General features: G+C 47.5%; 2 protein-coding genes across 2 annotated transcripts in view; one reads left to right on the top strand and one right to left on the bottom strand.

The window, feature by feature from the left end:
• The window catches only part of LOC137414448 (uncharacterized), a 368155-nt gene that overhangs the window by 129274 nt on the left and 220754 nt on the right, over positions 1-18127 (bottom strand). The gene's annotated exons all lie outside the window — the stretch shown is intronic.
• CKAP5 (cytoskeleton associated protein 5) overlaps positions 1-18127 on the top strand; it is a 138451-nt gene that overhangs the window by 50192 nt on the left and 70132 nt on the right. Inside the window, exons 16-18 of the mRNA XM_078770985.1 lie at positions 1877-2002; positions 2138-2334; positions 4623-4797. Of these exons, the coding sequence (XP_078627111.1) occupies positions 1877-2002; positions 2138-2334; positions 4623-4797 (498 nt within the window). The remainder of the gene's footprint in view (positions 1-1876; positions 2003-2137; positions 2335-4622; positions 4798-18127) is intronic.

The following is an 18127-nucleotide window of genomic DNA, read 5'->3' as shown; positions in this document are numbered from 1 at the left end:
TAATCATAAGACTTTAAACAGACAAACAAACAAAAAAATACCTATTTTGGGGGACAGCCCCCCCTCCAAATCCCACCCCGTGTACCTCCTCCGATCCCAATTTTTCCAAATCCTTGAACAAACATTGGTACACATCACAGATGATGAAGGTTGTGGTGAGGTTTCATCAAAATTGTGTGTAGGTTCTGAGTAAATAGCAAATACCAATTTTGGAAGGCACCCCCCCCCCAACCCCCCCCCCCCCCCCCCCTTGGTCCTGTTGCATCCTGATCCGTTCTGTGTGCTAATTATAGCTCTTCCACGAGCCTTGATTATGTCTACAAAAAAAACTTGCATTTTCAAATATAATAAAGGGTGCATGAAACAATGTCATTGGTTGATAGTACTGGAAACAACCCTCCTCCCCCTAAACCTCTGTCATGTTTTTTTTTTTGTTTTGTATACATAATCAAGGCTCATGAAAGAGCTAACATTTATCACACAAACAAATCAAACAGACAAACAAACCAAGTATATAAAATGGGGAGCGGTAGACAAGATGGGGAGAGAAGGGGGAGCACATAAACACAACATTTGTGAGGGACATCCGGAATGTGTGGGAGGGAGAGGGCTTGGGGGGTAGCGGCGTGGGAGGGGGGGGGGGTGGGAGAAGTATAAACACAAGGACACCAAGGACTTCCAGGAAAGAAGTTGGTATTTCAAAAAAGAGGATTTGGGGTGAAATTAGCGGGGGTAGAAAAGATCAAGCTTTTGGATGGGGGAAGATAAGAGATGGTGGTGAACAGCTGTTTTAAAGACCTGGAGGGAGGAGTGGGATTGAAGGGAGTGGGGGAGTTTGTTCCAGAGGTGGGAGAAAAGAGGAGTGAAGGTGAGCAGAGAGTCTTGATTTTGGCAGCTTAACCATAAGAGGGTTGCAGGTAGATCTTGTGCGACCTTTAGGAACATTCTAGGAATTAGGAATTGTCCTATTATGTCATGATCTGTTCAGTATGCTAGGTCTTCCATTAAGCTCAATTGCGTAAACAAACAAACAAAACAAGAAGACGTCATGCGGAGCACGATACTTGCAAAATACCCCCCCCCCCCCCCCCCCCCCACAAGGAAAAAAATTCCATTGATTCAGCAACTTGTCCATTTCATCAAGATTAAAATTGACGATTTTTCATTTGAAAACGATGATTTTGGAAGGTTGACCTTTGACCTTTTGACCTCAAATAGTTGGGTTCCCTATTTAGTGACAATGTACAAATGTTGTTCAATTTTCAAGTCGATCGGATGAAAATTGACGTGTTTTTTTTTTTCAGATAAAAAGTGATTTTGGAAGTTTGACCTCGAGTTGACCTTTAACCTTTTGACCTCAAACATAGTCTCCTTCCCAATTTAGTGACTCGATATGCAAATGCTGTTCAATTTTCAAGTCAATCGGTTGAGAATTGACGGCTTTTTAGATGATTATTTCTAAAATTTGACCTTTGACCTTTTGACCTCAAAAATAGTTCATTTCCCAATTTAGTGACTTGATATACAAATGTTATTCAATTTTCAAGTCAATCGGATTTAAAATGGCGATTTTAGAAATTTGACCTCCAGATGACCTTTGACCTCAAAATCAATAGGCTTCTCAATTGGGACGACTTGTACAACTTCGTGAAGTTTCGTGACGACCGGTTTAGAATTGTGACCTGTAGGCCGGTGACAAACAGACATAACCACAAACGGAACCGACCAATATACTTGAAAAATCTTCGATTTTGCAAGTAATAAATTCCATTTTGTATACCGTGCTCTTATCGTTTTTTGTTTTTTTAAGTGCAGATGGAGCAGGTTGTGTATTTGACCTTTTTATCCATCCTCTCTCCCCTCCCCTCTATTCCAGGTTGTGCGAACGTCTGCAGTGTCCCTGGTTGGTGTAATTTACATGTACATGGGACCCCGTTTGCGCACTTTCTTTGAGGATGAGAAGCAAGCTCTCCTGACGCAGATTGATGCTGAGATTGAGAAGGTAATTTGTTTGTTTGTTGTTTAAATTGTTTGGTTTTTGTGGCTAGCCCTGCCGAGGCGATGATTATCGAGTTCAACCAACCTGCTCCACTTTACCCTCTCGTTTGGTCCAAGTCTGATTGAGCTTCCCGCACAGGTGAAGGGGAACGCACCCCCTGCGCCAACCCGTGGTGTCGCTTTGCGGAGCACGCATGAGAGAGCGCACAACGTGGTCGACGACGGTGGTGGTGGTGGTGGTGGTGGTGGTGGCAGTGGTGGTGAGAAAGCGGATGAGGATGACGAAGAGGATGGCGGTGTTGATGTTGAGGATCTCCTGCCCAGGACAGACATTAGGCAAATCGAATGTCTTTTATTCTTTCACTTGCTTCGCAGATGGGGAGAATGACTTGAATATTGGCATTTTATTTTATTGTAGGGGGTGAAGAGTATTCTAAAAACTAGCAAAGTTTCCATCCTTGCGGATGGGTCAGTTCCCCCACTTCTGGATGTCTAATGTGTATTGCATTAACTATGCCACCGAAAGTGGGTGGAGGTTATGTTTTCACCCCTGTCAGTTTGTCTGTTTGTCATTTGGCAAAAAAAAAACAATTTTTGACAAGTGTGTTGATCATTCCAGTTTGTTTTTTATTAGCACGGGAGACGGGGTTTTGCAATCACTTTGCTTTGTCTGTCAGAGCCATAACTTTTTCACCATTTGAGTTTTGTCATCAAATTTTCAGCGAAGCTTTATATGAGAATATGGAGCAGGCAAATTAATAATTTCGTCAAAATGTGAAAGGTCAGCCAGCATCACATAAAATCACCAATTTTCGGCCGATTGATCTGAATTTTTAAAAATTTGCATATTGGGTCACAAAATTGGTCCACCAATCAAAAGCTACAAGCTAATTTTTTTAATCTAAAGCTCAAAGGGCAAGACTGCATTAAAAAAAATTGTCAATTTTAATTTTGCATTTCTTTTTAACTGTTTTCATCGTGTTGAGCATACGGAAGAAGACAATGTTCGAATACAAACTGATGCGGACGGGCTTTCTATTTTCAGATGCTTTCTAGTTTGTTCTTGTCTGTCTGCTCACCTAGCGAAGCAATCGCCTACACGTCACAATTTTAAACCGATCTTTACGAAACTTCACCGAATGGTGGCCCAAAAGAAGCATATTTATTTTTGAGGTCAAAAGGTCAACATTGGCGAAGGGTCAACAATTTTTACGAAATTTCTAAAATTGTCAATTTTCATCTGACAGACTTGAAATTTGAAGAGGATTTAGTCATTGAATTCAATGACCAATTATTTTGACATCAAATTGGGTCAACATAGGCCAAAATTCTAAAATTTTCATCTGATTGACTTGGAATTTGAAGAGTGTTTGCATATCAGGTCACTGAATTCAACCATCAATTATTTTTGAGGTTAAAAGGTCAACATAGGCCTGATTTCTAAAATTGAGATGTGGGGCCAAAAACTATAAGAAGCATGATATTTCAAAAAAGTTGTGGCCTGATTATGACAAAACTAATGGGTGAGTTGGTTAGATGACAAGATTTTTTTGTTTCAGATCTGGCCTACCAGTGGGATACAAAACATAAACTGTTCAGCCTGCCGCAGGTACCCAGTGCTGTTCTAGTTATGACTTGCAATTCTGGCCACCACTACTGGCAGTATGAATATTTATATATAATATAGGTTGTTTGTTTTGTTGTTTTTTTAACTGCCTTGCACACACCCCAAGTACAACCACCAGATTTCAACTCGTTCTGTCCACTGGTTTTATTCGTGCATAGAAGTCAAACGAAAAAAATGCTAATTTCCCCACATTTAATGTTTTCTATGGTTGACTTTTAATACTCACTTCCATCGGGTTGCACCCTCTGCCCTCCGGACTACACCCCCTGCCTTCCTGACCCCACCCAATGCGATACAAATTTTCATAGAATTCTCCAATTTTTATTTTTTTATGGGGGCTATTATTTTGGGTCAAATTCGTCTCGACTTTGGCCTTTTATTTTTTAGGGCTATTATTTTCGAAAATCACTCTTTGAAAGGCTCAAAGCCTCGAAAGGGCTATTATTACAATTTTTTTTTACCCCCTAAAGCCTTTGCTCACACCAAGTCCAGCCAGAGTTGAAAAAAAAAGAAACTACCTGTGTACATCCAACCTGCCTGCCATATAAATCAAATCACTCTTGATTCTCTATCTGTCTTATTTTATTGGTGTTTGCATTTTTACCCATACCCTCCATTTTTCACTGTCGTTTAAAAAATAAATCTCAGTTTACGCTGTTGTTTTTCGGAAACCGAAAACCGTTGTTTTTCGAAAACAACTTCACTTAAATTGCTCCACTTATTATGTTCTCATTAATGTAAAAAAGTTTTATTTTACTGAACCCTGGCAGCCCTTGAACTTTTCTATCCATCAATCGCAAAATTCATCTGATTTGTCTTTAAATCTCGACCAGAATCAGACGCTGTATTTTACTTCGTCCAATCAGACTTGTGTCAACGCTGGCATTACACCTCCATGAACCTTTTCTACATACTCCATTTGGAACAAACCCTGTAACGATTTCTTTTTTAATATCTCACACCCTGTTTCTCCTCCACCTACCCCCATCCATAACAGTTCAAAGATAACAAGTGAGCTGGTGACCAAGCTATCAGACAAAAACTGGAAGATCCGTAAGGAGGGTCTGGATGAGGTGTTGGTGATTCTGAATGAGGCAAAGTTCATCACGCCAGCGATTGGCGAGCTGCAGCCTGCCCTGCGAATGCGCCTCTCCGATTCCAATAAAATGCTGGTGAGACTCTTTGTGCTCGTTTTAGCATGAGGTTAAGGCTGTTGTGATTATCCATTTGAAAAAGGGCACGGATAGCCAACGAGTCGAATTAAGCACGACGCAACCAAATATTTTATATCGGAGCAGAATTTGCCTCATACCTTGTTTCTTGCCTTGAACAAAAACTTCCTCGATCCGATGCTGGTGCATGCATAAGGTGGCCATTTCATATCCAAATGTCAAGTGTTTTCCGGCCATGTCCTAAACGCCATAATTACTAGTTGTGTTGGGATAAAGGCATGCCATAATCCTTGGAGATCTGTTCTTGATCGCAGCTGGTGTGGTTTACTCTTCCATGGACGTACAGTGTGTGACACGCCAGGACGAGACGAGACGCGACGCACGGGCGCCGGATCTGCATCCGGAGCTTAGCCAAAACCGAATCCACTTGTTCTTATCATCTACCCAACTCATCCACCAAATTTTGCCATAACCCATCCTCTACTCTTTGAAACATCATGCTATATATAGTTTTTTGGCCCCATGTCTGAATCGTGAAAAATCGCATTAAAAAAAATATATATATATATTGTTACAGACGTGGCTTGGATGTTATTTACCGAGCGGTTTTATGGTATGACCACGTCTGCACAAGTTACCCGATTGTGCCCGAACGTTGACTAGTCGCGCGATGCTGGCTCAATAAGAAAAAGAAGACACCCGGCTGGATTACAATAACACAATACGACACCAATGTTTCAATTCTCAAGACCTCCGGAGGAGATTATATTCGTACGGAAAGGTCAGATTACAGGGGCTAGAGGTATAATCACAGAAAGACAGGCACTTAGACACACTCTTATATTAACCCCGGACAGACGACAGACAAACGGGACAACGGCTGACTCACACGGGGGTTGATGGCAGGAAAGCGGGTATCGATGGCTCCAGGTCCTCCTGGGCTCGGGGCAGGGTACAGTACGGTCCGGTCCGGTCCAAAGATGCGGGGAGGTATCGTCGCGCTGGGGGTGGCGGTGGCTTCTCTCTCCAAGCTGAGGCGCATCTCCTGTCACGTCCGGCGCGGGGCCGCGTATATCCGGCGGGGAGTGACACGCCCTCGGCTCGTTAGCTCCGCCCCAGATGGAATCGGCACGTTGCTTCTCATTGGGTGCGTGGGGGGGTTACTGGCTCCGCCCCTGACGAGGAGCTGACAGCCAGCCCCTTCGGGGTAACGCCGTGGAGCGCATGGTCATGGCGGGTAACCGAGCCGGTGTGAGGACGCACACTCCCCACCCCTCTGTTGTTGTAGTCGTAGTTGTAGTTGTAATTGTTGTTGTAGTTGTTGTTTGGGGAAGAAGATGGGAGGAGGTATGGGAAAGGTCCTAAACTCACTACTGATGCCATATAATCACATTCTGGTGCAACGAAGAGTCATAATTAATGGAAACGAGGCCTTAACTGACATAGATTAAGAATAACTAGGAAGATGTCCGAAAGTTGTCTACGTGTGGTGCGGTGGACCTGGGCACGACATTTAATGGGGGAATAAGGGGAAGGTCGGCTCTACTGATTGTTATTTACATGCAATGGGACTAGGGAATGGGGGATTGGGGAAAGTTGGGGAGTATTGGAGAAAATAGGGGAATATTTACAAGCGGATATGGAGGCCAAATTCCATATTCGCAACAATATATATACATACATACATACATACATACATACATACATACATACATACATGCATACATGCATATACAGACTTGGCATTTAATATGGAATTTTTTTTTGTGGGGGTGAACTTACTTTTCAAGATGGCTTAGAACCAAAAGTTCATTGGAATTTTGTTAATGTGACCTTTAAAAGAAACAAAAACCACATTTGACATTTCAAAGCAAATAAATTGATCCTTGAAAGTGATGTAAACTGATATCGAACTCAATTCACAGACAGTCCTGTGTTAAACTTCTGTACGTTTTCCAGAAGTATCTCTTTATTTTGCACATTACCCAATTTTTTTTTCAACAAAAGCTAAATTATGACTGGGATTACGGACAGTAAAATTACAGTTCAGTACTTCGTGTAACCCCCACGAGCATTCAGGAGAGCACGTTCACGTTGAGGCATGCTGTTCACGAGATTTGCCAAGGTTTGGACAGGAATCGCTTGCCATGCAGTGACAATAGTCTGCTGCAATTCACGCACAGAGGTAGGCTGTTGGTCCAAGTTGTCGATTTGACACGTTAATTCTGCCCACAAGTTCTCTATCGGATTCATATCCGGGGACATGGCAGGCCACTCACCATGGTCAGCAAGAAAGTGTTGGATCATGCGAGCACGATGAGGCCGTGCATTGTCATCTTGGAAGACAAAGTTTCCTCGAAAGGCTGCACGAGCAAATGGAAGCAATGTTTCTTCCAGAATTACCCTGTACTTGAACTGGTTCAGGTTTCCATTCGGAACAACCAGGTCAGTTTTGCTCCCTGCATGAAAAGCAGCCCAAACGGTCACCCCACCACCTCCAGCTTGGACTCTTGGCACTATACAATCTTCATTGTGGGCTTCATGCACTTGTCTGCGCACTCGGACGCGGCCATCTTGACGATAGACCAGAAATCTAGACTCGTCACTGAAGGTCACGTGATTCCAGTGTCCTGGCTGCAATTGACGGTGCTCTCTGGCCCACTGCAATCGGCGCTGGCTGTGTTGTCTGGTCAGGCATGGCTTTCTCAGGGGACGCCTGGCACGATAGCCTGCTTGAACCAGTCGTTGGATACAGGCACATTTGTCAGTTGCTGCCACTCAGCCCTAAGCCAATTAGCTGAATTGGTACGGCCATTGCAGACTCTAACCGGTGCAGCTGGCGATCATCTCTCCTTGTGGTTCTGCGTGCACGTCCTGGCCTCGGTATTGGAGTAGGGACACCCCTCTGAGCATTTCGTTTCAGGATCTTTGACACCTGATCTTGAGTGATGCCATACTGCCGAGCAATAGCACGCTGTTTCATGTCAGAATTTCGTAAAGCCACCACTCCATGACAAACAGCATTGTCAAGTTGACGGACCATCTCCAGAGGAAGCGGCAATAACTTTTGTAGACGTGCAGCAGTTGTTTTCCACTAATACAGAACACAACAACCCTTATATACCCGATTGTGAAGCCAATCGTAAAATGTACCTGTCCTTTCATTTTGTCACGCCACCTGTGATATAATCCTGTTATTGACTTCTTGCTGCGAAAGACAATCAGTGACATGGTTCTTTCAACAAAGACATCACCGAAGGGTAAAAGAAACTCATCAGATTGATATACTGAGTTCAGAAAGTAAACCCAAGTCAAGAAAAAATATATATTCCATATTAAATGCCAAGTCTATATATATATATATTGTTGAGGTTTTGAGATTGTGCATATATGACATCATTAAAAGTTAAAGGGTTGCCCCCATAGTTAGTCCACAAGCAACACGTAGGCCCATTAGAATTAGTTATGTCATAGTATGTGTAAGAGTAGGCCATTTCCCTAGTGACATCTGCGTTGTGTAAAGAATTAAGCTTAGGTCCTTTTCATTTTGCGCCACCCTCCAATTTCCATCATGGGAAAACTTGATCCCACGCCCCATTTTGGCTGATCCCCTGTGTGTGGTGCTTTGGCTGCCAGCAGCATTAGCTGCCTTTTGCTCGCTCAAACTAGTCGGGTAACCACGAGGTAGGCTTGAAAAGGGGGAGGAGCACGAGGGTCGAGGTGTGGCCGCGTCAAGCAGCGCGTCAGAAGGCGGTGACGGTAAGGGCAACAGCCAACCAGAGCTCGGTGGGCATGGGTTGATAGGGCATGGCAAGAAACGTCTGGTGAGTTCCAGAGAGTTCGCTGGGCAAGTCTTCACACAAAGCCCTTGAACAGGACTGGCCAGGAGAACTTCGTTGTAAAAGGACTGGCTGGAGTTGAGCTATGAGAAGGGAGAGGCGCTTTCAAAGGACTCGGAGGACTCGTTGGGTGAATTGCGCTTTGTGAGAGGACTGGCTGGAAGAGGACTACCATTGAGAGAACTGATCCGGAGCACTCGTGTGGGAACTGCATTAAGAGGACTGGCGTGCACACGACAGTTTCCAGCCTTGATTGAGAAGCGCATTGCTCGCGTTTATTGAACTATTACGAACTAATCGCTTATTACGTACGCGGCTGAGCCGCAAGTGTAACCGCCAAAGCCAGCCTACCGTCCGCCCTATAATAATCCCGTGCGCGCCAAACTACACGTGGAGAGTTCCTGGCCGCTGTGTTCATCTGCTTTGCGGTGCGAGTTGGGGACCGGAGAGCGAGCTGCCTGGACGCCATCCCTGGACCATCGACCTGTTCGTCTGCAACCCCATGTGAGTGTGTGAGTGTGACGGGCCCGTTTGTCCAGGGATAAGTTAAGACTGTTTAAGGCTGCACTGTGTATTCTTTTTCTTCTTATTGTGAAAATGAATGAATGAATGATCGTTTTATGGCCATTTTCCCCGCTAGAGCGGGCTATCTTATGTTATCGTATCGGGTTATCTTCGGCTATCTTATTTCTTCTTATTGTACAAAGTGTAAATAAATTCTTTTATTCCTTTCTTCCCAAATTCGACCGTTTCCGTGATTTCTCCATTGGGTAAGCGTGGCACGATTAATAACCGCTTGGATCGGGTTTAGTCCTTGATAATGGCTCGGGTCACGGGTTCGCTACCGCTCGGCGTTTCCACTCATACCCATGATTCAGGCGGAGCTTATTTCCTCGTTTCTGGGCGGCGCGAGTACTTAGGTATTAGTGATTAGTCCTACGACCCTACTTTGCGCTGTCCAGGAGTGACGTCGTAGGTCCCGGGTCCCGTCGGCTCGTAAAAGACAAGGGGACTAATCCCCCCTTGGTAAGGGGAAAAGGCCGGCGCTGAGATCCGCAACAATATATATATATATATTGTTGCGGTTTTGAGAACCCACACAGGTAACATCGTTAAAGGGTGCACCCTATAGATAGGCCACAAGCAACACGTAGGTCACCTGAGGACGTTAGTTATTTCGTAGGATGTGTTTAGGATAAGGCCATTCCCAATAATTGCATCTGCGTTGTGTAAATCAAATAAGAGTCGGCCCCGTTCGTCCATTTTGCCGCCTCCCTTCAATCGATGCCATTAAGTGCTATCCAGTCTGTACTCCATCGCCCCTCCCAGTTTGTTACACTTTGGCTGACAGCAGCGTTTGCTGCTCTTGCTCGCTCAAACCAGCCCAAAGGCCACGAGGTAAGGCCCGAAAAGGGGGCGGAGCGCAAGGGTGGAGGTGTGGCCACATCAAGCAGCCGTCAAAGGCGGAGCCGGGAAGCCCTCAACAGCCAACCAGGGCTGAGGCGACATCGCCTGCCAGGGTGTGGCTGGACATTCCAGAGGGTTCGCTGGGCGTGGCAATATAACCCTTCGCGCGAGGCCCCCACCTCAGTTTGAGTAGAGGCGCTTGGTTCGTGTGCAGAGTTACGAGAGGGAGAGACGCGCGGTGACGAGCCTTGATTGATTGATTGCGCTTTACAAAGGGCTGGCACGCGGCACGCATTGCAGAGGACTGCAGCATGAGAAGGATGTTGGTGGAAGGCGCTTTGGGGACATCATCGGGGAAACGGCGTATTGTACCCAGCGATACCGGGCGCGCGTATAAAGGCACCGGTACAAGTATTACATACGCAATCTAATCGCCAGCTTACCTTTCCCCGATATATAATTGTCCGTCACGCCTACGCCACGCGGAGAGCTGCCGGCCGTCTTCCACCATCTGCACGGTACGGGTCGGGGACCGGACTAGCTGTGGACCTTTGGACCCTCAACCCGACCATCTACAAACCCCGTGTGAGTGAGTCTGAGTGTGAACGGGCCCGTGTCCAGGGATAAGTATAAGACTGTTTAAGGCTGCCCTGTGTAACTGCTTCTTCCTCTTCCCTGTACATTCTCTTCTTCTTTTCCTCTTCTAATTGTTCAAAGTGTGAATAAATTACCTGTTCTTCCTGGTTTCCTCTTAATCCGATTGTTTGTCATTTCCTCCATTGGGTAAGCGCGGCACGATTATAACCGCTCCAATCGGGTTAGTTCCTGCTAATGGCCCGGATCGCGGCTCGCTTCGCTCGGCGTGTCCACTAACGCCGTGGTTCGGGTGGGGTTATCTCCTTACTTCACGGTCGGTGTTCGTACTTAGGTAATAGCACTAAATTCGACCAACAACCCTATTTAACACCGACCGGAAGGAACGTGATAGCCCCGGGATCGCGTCGGCCAGTAAATCGACAAGGGGATTAATCCCCCCTTGATAAGGGGAAGGCCTACGTTTGAGATCCGCAACAATTGGTGTCTGGGATTGGGATTTGGACCCGAAGTGCGCCTAACGCACTCCAAATTACGAGCGGCCGAAATTTTATTAACAGTTAACACCTAAATTTGAATCGTGCCATGAATAGCCAAGGCGATCAGATGCCGGAGGGGGAAAATGAGGGAGTCGAGGAAGGGTTAGAATCAACCCAGGACCCCAGGGAAGAATTGGAGCAATTGACAATGGAGGAGGATGCAGTTAATGAGGGTGCAGCAGTAGGGGTTGCAGGCGAGCAAAATGGCGGCGCCTTGCACATGGCGACGAGGGCCGCGCCCGCTGCGCAAATGGGGGTGGGCGACATGCAAGCCTTCATGGCGCAGATACAGGCAGCCATACAATTGGGGATGGACAGAACGCAGGAGCAAATTGGGGGATTGAGAAATGATGTGCGAAACCAAATTGGGGGATTAGACAGCAAATTGGGGGGATTAGAAAGCAGATTGGGGGGATTCGAAAGCAAATTGGGGGGCCAGGTGAAGGACGTGGGTGGCCACATGGGAGAAATGAATGAGGGGTTAACGGGGTTGGAAAACAGGATGGCCACCAGAGAGCATCAAATGAAAGGAATGAAGGATGGGTTAAAAGGGTTTGAAAACAGAATTGGTGGCCACATAAAAAATTCGGGAAGGACATAGACCGCAGGTCGAGCGGGAAAGGCACACTGGTACGCGACGAGGTAACTCCTCGATGTGAGAAGCACGGGTTAAGCGAGGGGGAGCAAAGCACAGCCGGGTGGACCGGGGTAGAGATCGCGACACGGGGTATGGAAAAGCCGACGACCGCCGAAGTAGAAGAGAAAATTTTATGAGCGCCAGCGGTCGTCGAGGAAAAAGAAAATGAAATAATTATAATGGAAATTGGGGTTGAAGAGATGGCGGACTTCGAAAAGCAATCGCGGGAGGAAAAGATGGAATATGTACAAAGTCCGTGTTCGCATCATGATGTCGTATTTCCTAACCAAAATGAAAGTTTGCAGCTGCATGAGGAGAAAAGGATCCCAAAGGTAAGCAGGGCTGTATATGGCGCGAATAGGTTTGGCGCGAAAGGATTTTTCGTGCGCTTGGGATCCCGGTGTCACCCGGGCGCTTGTGGAAGGTCCGTGGTGCGCTGTGTGAAAGGAAATGGCGCGAGTGTGAGGAAAAGGTGTGCGCCAGAGTGCGAGTGTGATAGAGTGTGAGAGTGAGTGCACAACAGAGGGTATGTGTGCAGAGCGTGACACAGAGTGTGGGATGGATGGAGAGAGTGTGTGAGAATGCACACCAGAGTTTGTTGTGGAGAGTGTGCGAGGATGCACACCGGAGATGGATAGAGAGAGTGTGCGGGGATGCACACCGGAGCGGGTGATTGGGTATGTGCAAGAGTGCACACCCATGGTGGTTACGGAGTACGTAACGGGGGAGAGTGCACGAGAGGAATGCGGGGAAGAAAGGTGTGTAACAGAGTGTGCGAGTAGAATGAGTGCGCAAGAATGTGCGCGAGAGAAGTGCGTAATGGAGTGTGTGGAAGGAATGAGGGCGCCTGAGTGGTGTGCACCTGAGTGTGGAACGGAGGAGTGTGCACGAGAGCGTGCGGGGGCAGAGTTAACGGAGTGTATGGGATGTGCGAGTGAGAAAAGGGTCGCGTATGGATGTGAGAATGCGACTCGAGCATCGACGCAGACCGGGGCAGCGGTTAGGCTGACGGATAGCCGACGCGAGCTCTCGGGGCGTGGTGCGTTTTGTGTGCTGCGGAACCGGCGGGGATCGTTGCCACGGCGCTCTTGCAGGGAGCGCCATGCACGATTCGGGTCGGGTCCCGCCCTGTATGGTCAGTGCCGCACCTTCGCGGGCAAGGCGATCGGCACGATTCCGGGGGAGGTCGGCCAGGTCGGACCTTCGCCCCCTGGTGGGCGCGGTGCTCCGACCGGGGGAGATTGGGTCATCGTGGCGGAGACCGGAAGGCTCTGCGCCGGGATGGCACCTGGAACCTCGGCCCGAGTATGTCTCTTCCCCAGAATCGAAAATGCCGGACAGACCCAACCTACAGGAGACTGACCATCCGCATACATTGCTCGGCTTTTCGAGACCGAGCGGTGGAAATGTATTCGCACCGAGAGGCTCAAGTACAGTGGACAAATGGTGATAGTGGGAAATAGTGTCTGATGTAGAGGGATGGTAGATCTACCATCCCTCACATCACTTTGGGCAGAGGAGCAGTAGATTATGGGGTTTGGCAGTGTGAACTAGCCAGGGCGGGCTAGGATAATTGTTAGGGACTTCGAGATGACTTTAGGAGACTTGAGATGTAAGTAGAGACATTATACAAGTAGTTGGGACGTAGTCAGATTAGGTGGATGATAATGACGAGGGATGTGCTTAGTATAAGGGATGACGGGGAGCACGAGTTTTAGAGGGAAATAGTTACATTAAATGATGCTGTGTGTGTGAGTATGAGGATGCGCTTCAGGTGCAAATGAGGAATTGTGAATGAGAGTCTTGGTGGTGATGGTGAGCAAATGAGGCAATGCTCGAGAATGGTGTGTGTGTGTGTGTGTGTGTGTGTGTGTGTGTGTGTGTGTGTGTGTGTGTGTGTGTGTGTGTGTGTGTGTGTGTGTGTGAAAGTGTGTGTGTGTGTGTGTGTGTGTGTGAAAGTGTGTGTGTGTGTGTGAGAAAGTGTGTGTGTGTGTGAAAGTGTGTGTGTGTGTGAGAAAGTGTATGAGTGGAGTATTGAGTACGTGTGTAATGGTGTTGAGTGAATGGGTTTGCATGGGGTGCAAGCGCAGGACAGAGGAATGAGAGCACAAGAGTGTGCAAGAGAGCTTGGTGGTGTGGAATAAATGGTGTGGAGTGAGTAGTGTGGAATGAGTGGTGCGGGGTGCATGGTGCGAAGGAGTGGATGGGGGAAGATGGACCCCTTCACGAATACCCGGGAGGGTAGTTTAAAGTTAGGTAGAGGGAGTAGGTAAAATTGTTTGGATATTGACATCTGTGGTGCGAGTAGTAGCAAGTTGTTGCTTTGAGGGGTGCACAAGTATGTAGAATGGCTGGGCTTGTGAGCCTGTTGGAAAGTATGGTTATTGAGCACTCCGCCACTGGTAATCTGTCGGCCAGGTGAGGCAGCAGGTAGGCTCTGGGAGCCAGTTAGGATCAGTGTAGTGTTCAGCGGGGCCCGAGGATCCGCCGAGAGGACCCGGGTAGCCCAATGCCAGAGGGGGCATTAGTGGGGTGAGAGAGCCAGGAGGGCCTTCCCCAGGTTAGGGTAGTGTGCAGGAGCTAGGCAAGCTCGGGTGGCGACGTCAGTGGCGGAGGTGCGCAGGTAGGTAGACCGACCTGCTGTTAGAGCCACACGACCCAGCCCCGAAATTGTGCGAGGGCACAGTGAGAAAGATTGGGGGAGTGAGACCCAAAAATTGGTAAGGCACCACAGTATGGTCAATGGGAATTGGTTTTTAGAACCACATAGAGTAAAGATGGCCAATTGGATTGGCAGGGCAAGAACCCGGGTAGTTTAAAGAGTTAATGTCAATTAGAAGGATAGTTAGGAATTATGAAATCTCTTCACACCATCCACATCCACTCACCAAGGTGATAGGACTCCACACCAGGTTTTGTAAATGATTTGGAATGTAAGACGCATCATGACAGAGTTTGACATTGTGAGTGATTCCATCCCTTCCTTCTTGGGAGGGATTGGGTGACGAATTTGGTTTAAGGGGAGATAAGGGAGACGAGAGGGTAGAGACGAAATTTGTAAATTGTGTAAATACTGGGAAGGGCAAGGGTCGAGTCGGTGACATGGGGGGTGAAGTACGAGTAGGGACGAGCTTTCTCAGCTCGCTCTCCCGCGCCCTTCATGTCGCATTGCCTTGTTTTGACGTGTACCCTTGCGCCTTTGCCCCCGCTAACCTCTGCTTTGTCTTCCTCCCCACTCATGGACCCATAGTGTTTTGTTGAGGGGAGTGTGCAGGTGCCCTGAGCCGTGTGGCTGCACTCTTGTGCTGCACCCTGCTGCCTGCTGCCTGCACCGGTACACCATATGGACCAGACGTTCTGTGGCCTGGCACCTTTGCTGGAGCAGACCATTGCTGCCAGCAGCATCTTGCTTGCGGACCACTGTTCTTAAGTGGCGCACATGCCATGCAGTCGGACCACCTACGCTGGCCTTGCTGGCCAAATAAAAAGCGGACACGGTTTGTGTCCTTTTTTATTAATTAATCCTTGGTGTGTCCGGACAAGAAGACATCAAGTTTTACGATGGCACACCGAAGAACAGGAAGCAAGAAGATACAACGGCCCAGCAGTCAAGCACAAGGCGTCACCCAGGATTTTGAAATGTTTTTGTGCATTTTTGGTGATGGTGCTTTTTGTGCATTTTATTATCATTATTATTTGGGTGCATATGGGTGTATGGTGTATTGGTGCAGTGCAGTGCAATTGGTGTTTCCTCTTCTCAAACATCCTTCTTTTTCCCACAAAAGACAGGTCCTGGGTTGTAGTTGTAAATAATTAGTTAGTGTCTTGTAAATAACATGCTCCCAACTGGCTTTCGGTGTAGTTTGCGAATAATTCCGTAATTCGGTTAATTGTGGGCATGAGTCAGTTAGGTAGTACACAACGCAGCAGGTGGGACATATCTAATGTTTAAAACTGTCGCACTCAGGGTAGTAGGTTAAAAGTAGAGGGAAACTACACCTAAGTGCCACACTGATTGTTAAAGAGTAGTCCTGACCCAGGTATCGGAAGCCGGCCGTCCTCACTGGTATGTGGTTCGGCTCGGGACGAGCCTGGCGAAAGGAGGGGTGCAGTGTTGCGGTTTTGAGAACCCACACAGGTAACATCATTAAAGGTTAAAGGTTGCACCCCATAGGCCACAAGCAGCACGTAGGTCACCTTAGGACGTTAGTTATTTCGTAGTATGTGTTTAGGATAAGGCCATTCCCAATAGTTGCATCTGCGTTGTGTAAAACAAATAAGAGTAGGCCCCGTTCGTCCATTTTGCAGCCTCCCTTCAATCGACGCCATTAAGCGCTCTCCAGTCTGTACTCCATCGCCCCTCCCAGTTTGTTACACTTTGGCTGCCTGCAGCGTTTGCTGTTCTTACTCGCTCAAACCAGCCCAAAGGCCACGAGGTAAGGCCCGAAAAGGGGGCGGAGCGCAAGGGTGGAGGTGTGGCCACGTCAAGCAGCCGTCAAAGGCGGAGCCGGTAAGCCCTCAACAGCCAACCAGGGCTGAGGCGACATCACCTGACAGGGTGTGGCTGGACATTCCAGAGGGTTCGCTGGGCGTGGCAATATAACCCTTCGCGCGAGGCCCCCACCTCAGTTTGAGTAGAGGCGCTTGGTTCGTGTGCAGAGTTACGAGAGGGAGAGACGTGCGGTGACGAGCCTTGATTGATTGATTGCGCTTTACAAAGGGCTGGCGCGCGGCACGCATTGCAGAGGACTGCAGCGTGAGAAGAACGTTGGTTGAAGGCGCATTGGGAACATCATCGGGGAAACGGCGTATTGTACCCAGCAATACCGGGCGCGCATATAAATGCGCCGGTACAAGTATTACATACGCAATCTAATCGCCAGCTTACCTTTCCCCGATATATAATTGTCCGCTTCGCGCCGACGCCACGCGGAGAACTGCCGGCCGTCTTCCACCATCTGCACGGTACGAGACGGGGACCGGACGAGCTGTGGACCTTTGGACCCTCAACCCGACCATCTACAAACCCCGTGTGAGTGAGTCTGAGTGTGAACGGGCCCATGTCCAGGGATAAGTATAAGACTGTTTAAGGCTGCCCTGTGTAACTGCTTCTTCCTTTTCCCTGTACATTCTCTTCTTCTTTTCCTCTTCTAATTGTACAAAGTGTGAATAAATTACCTGTTCTTCCTGGTTTCCTCTTAATCCGATCGTTTTAGTCATTTCTTCCATTGGGTAATCGCGGCACGATTATAACAGCTCCAATCGGGTTAGTTCCTGCTAACGGCCCGGATCGCGGCTCGCTTCGCTCGGCGTGTCCACTAACGCCGTGGTTCGGGTGGGGTTATCTCCTTGCTTCACGGTCGGTGTTAGTACTTAGGTAAAAGGACTATATTCGACCAACAACCCTATTTACCACCGACCGGAAGGAACGTGATAGCCCCGGGATCGCGTCAGCCAGTAAAAGGACAAGGGGATTAATCCCCCCTTGATAAGGGGAAGGCCGACGTTTGAGATCCGCAACAATATATATATATGTCTATATATATATTTATTCTCATATCCCGATCCGGATCTTCACCAAAATCGAATCAATTTGTACTTGTAACCCACCAAATCTATCCACCAAGTTTTGTCTAAGTTCGTCCATAACTTTTTGAGATATCCTGCTCACAGACAGAGGTGAAAACATTACCTTCATCCACTTTTGGTCACGGAGGTAATGTTATTGGCACTCTCCCCGGGGGGGGGGGGGGGGGCAAAGAGGGGTTGTCCAACATGGATTGTTATAAAAAGGTTGTAACCCATAAATGAAATTCATATCCATCTGGGATCACATTCTAGGTCCTCAACCTTGGCAACAAGCTGCAGGAAATATGTGGGCATCTCCCATCAACATGACTGTATCTGCAAAAAGGGTGCTTTTAGCGGTCATCACCGATCCTGGTTTATCTGTCTCTCTCAAGTATAGGTTTCTTAAAGCCCAAATATATCATAAATGAGGTATTATCTATCTACATCACATGCAACACCAACACAAGGCATGTAGCAAGTAATTAAAGACTGATTGAAGACTTTTTTGTGCGAATTCATTCTTAACTTTTTTATACAATTTGAAACATTTATTTTATAGATCCACAAGTTGAAAATGTTTTACTTAATCTTGTCAGCCTGTCTTATTTATTGCTTTATCAAATGTATCTGCCTTTGTAAAATGAATAAGAATACAGGGAAGTGATGCTACTGTATATCCGAACGAGCTGTTGATGACTTCATGGGTGTCGAGCTCAGGAAGGCGAAGGTGTACAAGTTCCTGG

Source organism: Myxine glutinosa, chromosome 1, assembly GCF_964187855.1.
Source record: "Myxine glutinosa chromosome 1, kmMyxGlut1.1, whole genome shotgun sequence".
NCBI classification, from domain to species: domain Eukaryota; kingdom Metazoa; phylum Chordata; class Myxini; order Myxiniformes; family Myxinidae; genus Myxine; species Myxine glutinosa.
Note: the sequence above shows the minus strand (reverse complement) of the source record. Positions and strands in the feature narration are given on the sequence as shown.